Genomic DNA, 4120 nt, shown 5'->3' with positions numbered 1-4120 from the left:
AAAAAAAAAAAAAAAAAAAAAGAGTACTTTAAATTAGCGCTACATGTTCATTTTTGTCCTTAAAATAGTTTAAGGGAAAGTTTAAGTATTTTTGTAGTGGGAAAACACAACATTGGTCTCATCATTAAATTTTCTTTGCTACTTAAAAAATAAATTGAACAAATGAAAGCAACTTTTTAGTTATACTAGGTAAGTACCTGACCTGCAAATCTCCCAAGGGCTTTAAATTACATTTCATTAACACCTGAAACATTTTTAAGACCAATATTTAAGAATCTGATTCAATTATAATCTCAATATTGCTTTGAATATCTGTTTTTTCTTTACAATAAGCAAAATCAATTGTCAAATTCTAAGTTTGCCAAAGTCACAACTGATCAGAAATCTATTATTTTATTACAAAAAAAGATTAAAATTATAATTATGCCTTTTCTCGCAATAGTTTGTAAACACTACTCTACAGGTAATTCATATAGAATCATACATAATTACTTACGTCATCACTCTGCTGAGCTTCTTGCATTACAAATTCTCGGACCATAGATGGACTAAACTCTACTAGATAAGAAAATATATCTGTAGCAGCTGATCTGACTTGCAAATCATCCATGCCCTGATAAAAGGAAAACTATGTTACTTAGAAACTATTAACAAGAGTTATTCTTGCATTTCCTTTTTCTTTTCCAAATCCATGCACTACCTCTCAACTTTTGGATTAAGATATTACACTGCAATCAATATACAGATCTGCTTTTCAGGAAGTGCACAAGATTAAAACTATTTTCATAATAAATAATACTAAGACTTTTTGTCTCTCTCTCTCTCTCTCTCTCTCTCTCTCTCTCTATATATATATATATATATAAAACCTCTCCAACCTTTTCATTCTTTCATTTCACAAATATTAAAACTTTTAGGCAGCTCATAATTAGTTTCTACTGGTTTTTACCACCACAAAGAACTATTCAGAGAATTTAAATACAAGGATCAGCACAGGTTCATGAAGCGGTGCTTTAAAAATGCTGTAAAAAATCTGGGGAAGAGATTTATTTAAACATACGCAAAAATTTGAATAATGTCTACTAGCTAAGGCCTCAGTCTTTTAGACTTTCTCTTTTGACCTGGATTTGCCAGGGTTATTCCTTAATAACAGATCCTATCTTCCATTACTCACCTAAAAGAGGATGCTTTTGAAAACTCCTTTTGGACATTTTGACCCTTTTCCCCACAACTTAAGTTTTCTAAGGTAGTGATCCTAAATGCTTTTTCTCCTCCAACATAATGAAGGACACGATTTGTAACTTACAAAATCTTCAGGTGATTCTGAAAACATTCCCTGACCCATCTGTTCTCAAAGCGTGATTCAGGGAATTCTGGTGAGGGGGTCTGAACAACCTTTGCAGAAATGCATAGGATTAAAACTATTTTCACAATAACAAATAATACTAAGACTTTTTGTCTTTTTCACTCTCAATCACAAGTATAGTGGGGTTTTCCAGAGGCTACATGACATATGATATCACAACAAATTAAATGTAGAAGCTGCTATGTAAATCTAGCCATCTTCTATTAGGCTAGACATTAAAGGGCGTAGGGAAAAAAATGTATAACAATGTCACTCTTCTCATTAAATTCTGCTTTGGAGAAATTATATTTTTTCAAAAAAGTCATGTTATTTACATTAACATATAATGGACTGTATGTTATTTAAAATGAATACCTAAAATTTTTGTTTTAATTTTTCATATAGTAAATATCAATGGATGAAACTCATATAAACAAAAGTCAGAGAAATATGCCCTAACCCCATCTTGCAGCACAAGCCCCCTTGTTTCAGTCTGTCCTTAGTCCACTCATTGATCTAAAAAGGAAAGATATTTTACTGGTTTCTAAGATACACACTTAATATTGTTACAGAAAAGATAATAATCTTGCAAAATCATGTGGAGTTTTTATTCACTTGAAGCTATATTATATGCAATTGATTACATATTGGTATTACAAATTAAATTAATAAAAATGTGAAAACTGAAGATATTCTTGTAATAATTCAGTATCAGGTAAATAAACTAAGTTATAGAATTCAATATGCATTACTATAATAAATACTTTCCCATGCATAATATAAACATATTACAAATTCATAATTCCAAAAACAAAAAGAAACCATATAATTACCATTACGATTTCAAGAGCAGGAAGAATTCCCAATTTTGCCAAAGTTTTGAAAAATGCATCTCTGTTTTGAGGTTGTAATGTCTGAGAAAATGCACAAAACTCCTTGAAAAAATTAACCTGTAATGTTAGAAATTACAGTGAGAAGTTGATAAAAATAAAAATAAATTTGGGGGACACTAATGTAATATATCACAGCGTGGAATTCACTCTTTTGAAGGATCTCATCTTTTCAGAGTAAACTGGTTCCTCAAAACCTACATTAAAAAAACATATTAAAAACTAGCAACCCATTAAAAGTAAACCTTGCATTATTTCTCAAACACTGACCAATTAATGTAAGGCATTTGTTTTGAATTAAGAACACATATTTTTGCAGAAACCATCCTATAATGGTTTTGAGGGCTCCCTGTGGCTGGGTTCAAAAACATAATAACAGTTTCAAGAACTGAAAAGGACATCAGAGATTCCTTAGTCGAAAACGCTAATTTTTCAAGTGAGAAAACTGAGTAGGCTAGTAATAAATACATGAAAGATGACTCAGATGGTTGGTTGTTTTAAGTCAGCAATTTTTCATTATTTTGTAAAATTCCAAATATCTGATTATACTGTTTGAAAAAATGACAAACATTTGGTAAATAGCAATTATTATTCTCTTCCCCAAATCATAGTTTATATCCCAAAAAAGGTACTTATAAACAAACACATTCGAAAACAAAAAACATTTCCAAAGAATCAAATTATTTACCATTCATTTCCTCAAGAAGCATTCTTCTTACCTCTTGTTTAAAAAGAAAAGCATCTCTATAATTTAACAACTACAACCATAAAAATGTATGAGTTTGTATTTCTGTCCTAACATAAACCAACTACCTGATTTGGGGATTTATAAGGCATACAAATTCCCTCATGGTGGGGAGGGGAAGATACATTAGAATATCTTAAGAGTTTTCTAAAACATACAAAACAAAAATTTTAGAAACTTTGAATAATCATTTTATGGTTCAATTTAAATACATATCTTTCACCTCACACTAATTATAAAAAATTGTCTCTTAAGTTAACAAATTCAAGATTAAAAGCTGTCCATGCCAAAAGAATAAATGCTTTTTAAGAGTTTGAATTTCATGGCTGGGCATGGTGGCTCACGCCTGTCTGTAATCCTAGCACTCTGGGAGGCTGAGGCGGGTGGATCGTTTGAGCTCAGCAGTTTGAGACCAGCCTGAGCAAGAGCAAGAGCCTATCTCTATTAAAAATAGAAAGAAATTAGCTGGACAACTAAAAATATATAGAAAAAATTAGCCAGGCATGGTGGTGCATGCCTGTAGTCCCAGCTACTAGGGAGGCTGAGGCAGAAGGATACCTTGAGCCCAGGAGTCTGAGGTTGCTGTGAGGTAGGTTGACGCCACGGCACTCTAGCCTGGACAACAGAGTAAGACTCTGTCTGGGGAAAAAAAAAACAAACAAAAAGAGTTTGAATTTCATGAACAAATAACTTACCAATTCACGTCGTTTATCATCATCTGTAGCCTCATCTGTTAATTGTGCAAAAACTTCAGACAAAAACTTCTCATCTTCCTGCATGAGAGGAAATAATTACTATGAAATATTAATAAAAGTATAAAGTTATACTCATTTATATGATTTATACAAATTACATTAATAATAAAAGTAGCTAAAAACCTAATAACCATGAAAATAAAAATTCAAGGGTATATTTGTGTTACAATTTTCCAAAACTTGATGACACTATTCAATTCTAGTAATACATACACTAATACCGAATTTAACTATAAATCTCAACTATAAAGGACTCTTTGGAAAACAGTAGATGTTCTAGAGGTGTTACATGAAAATTCATTAACTTTGATAGCCTCTCTAGCCCCTTTTGAGGGTCTATTTATTCTTAATAAATTTGCTTCTGATTTTTCACTTTTATAATTTA

General features: G+C 31.2%; 1 protein-coding gene across 3 annotated transcripts in view; it reads right to left on the bottom strand.

The window, feature by feature from the left end:
* The window catches only part of SMEK2 (SMEK homolog 2, suppressor of mek1 (Dictyostelium)), an 89946-nt gene that overhangs the window by 48075 nt on the left and 37751 nt on the right, over nt 1-4120 (bottom strand). For all 3 annotated transcript variants that reach the window (XM_012649864.1, XM_012649866.1, XM_012649865.1), the window contains exons 5-7: nt 3676-3753; nt 2179-2295; nt 497-613 (exon numbers count right to left, since the gene is read on the bottom strand). In XM_012649864.1, the coding sequence (XP_012505318.1) occupies nt 497-613; nt 2179-2295; nt 3676-3753 (312 nt within the window). The remainder of the gene's footprint in view (nt 1-496; nt 614-2178; nt 2296-3675; nt 3754-4120) is intronic.

This window comes from Propithecus coquereli, unplaced genomic scaffold (assembly GCF_000956105.1).
Source record: "Propithecus coquereli isolate 6110/MARCELLA unplaced genomic scaffold, Pcoq_1.0 Scaffold305, whole genome shotgun sequence".
Taxonomy (NCBI): domain Eukaryota; kingdom Metazoa; phylum Chordata; class Mammalia; order Primates; family Indriidae; genus Propithecus; species Propithecus coquereli.
The sequence above is the reverse complement of the archived record's forward strand: the minus strand, read 5'-3'. Positions and strand labels throughout refer to the sequence as shown.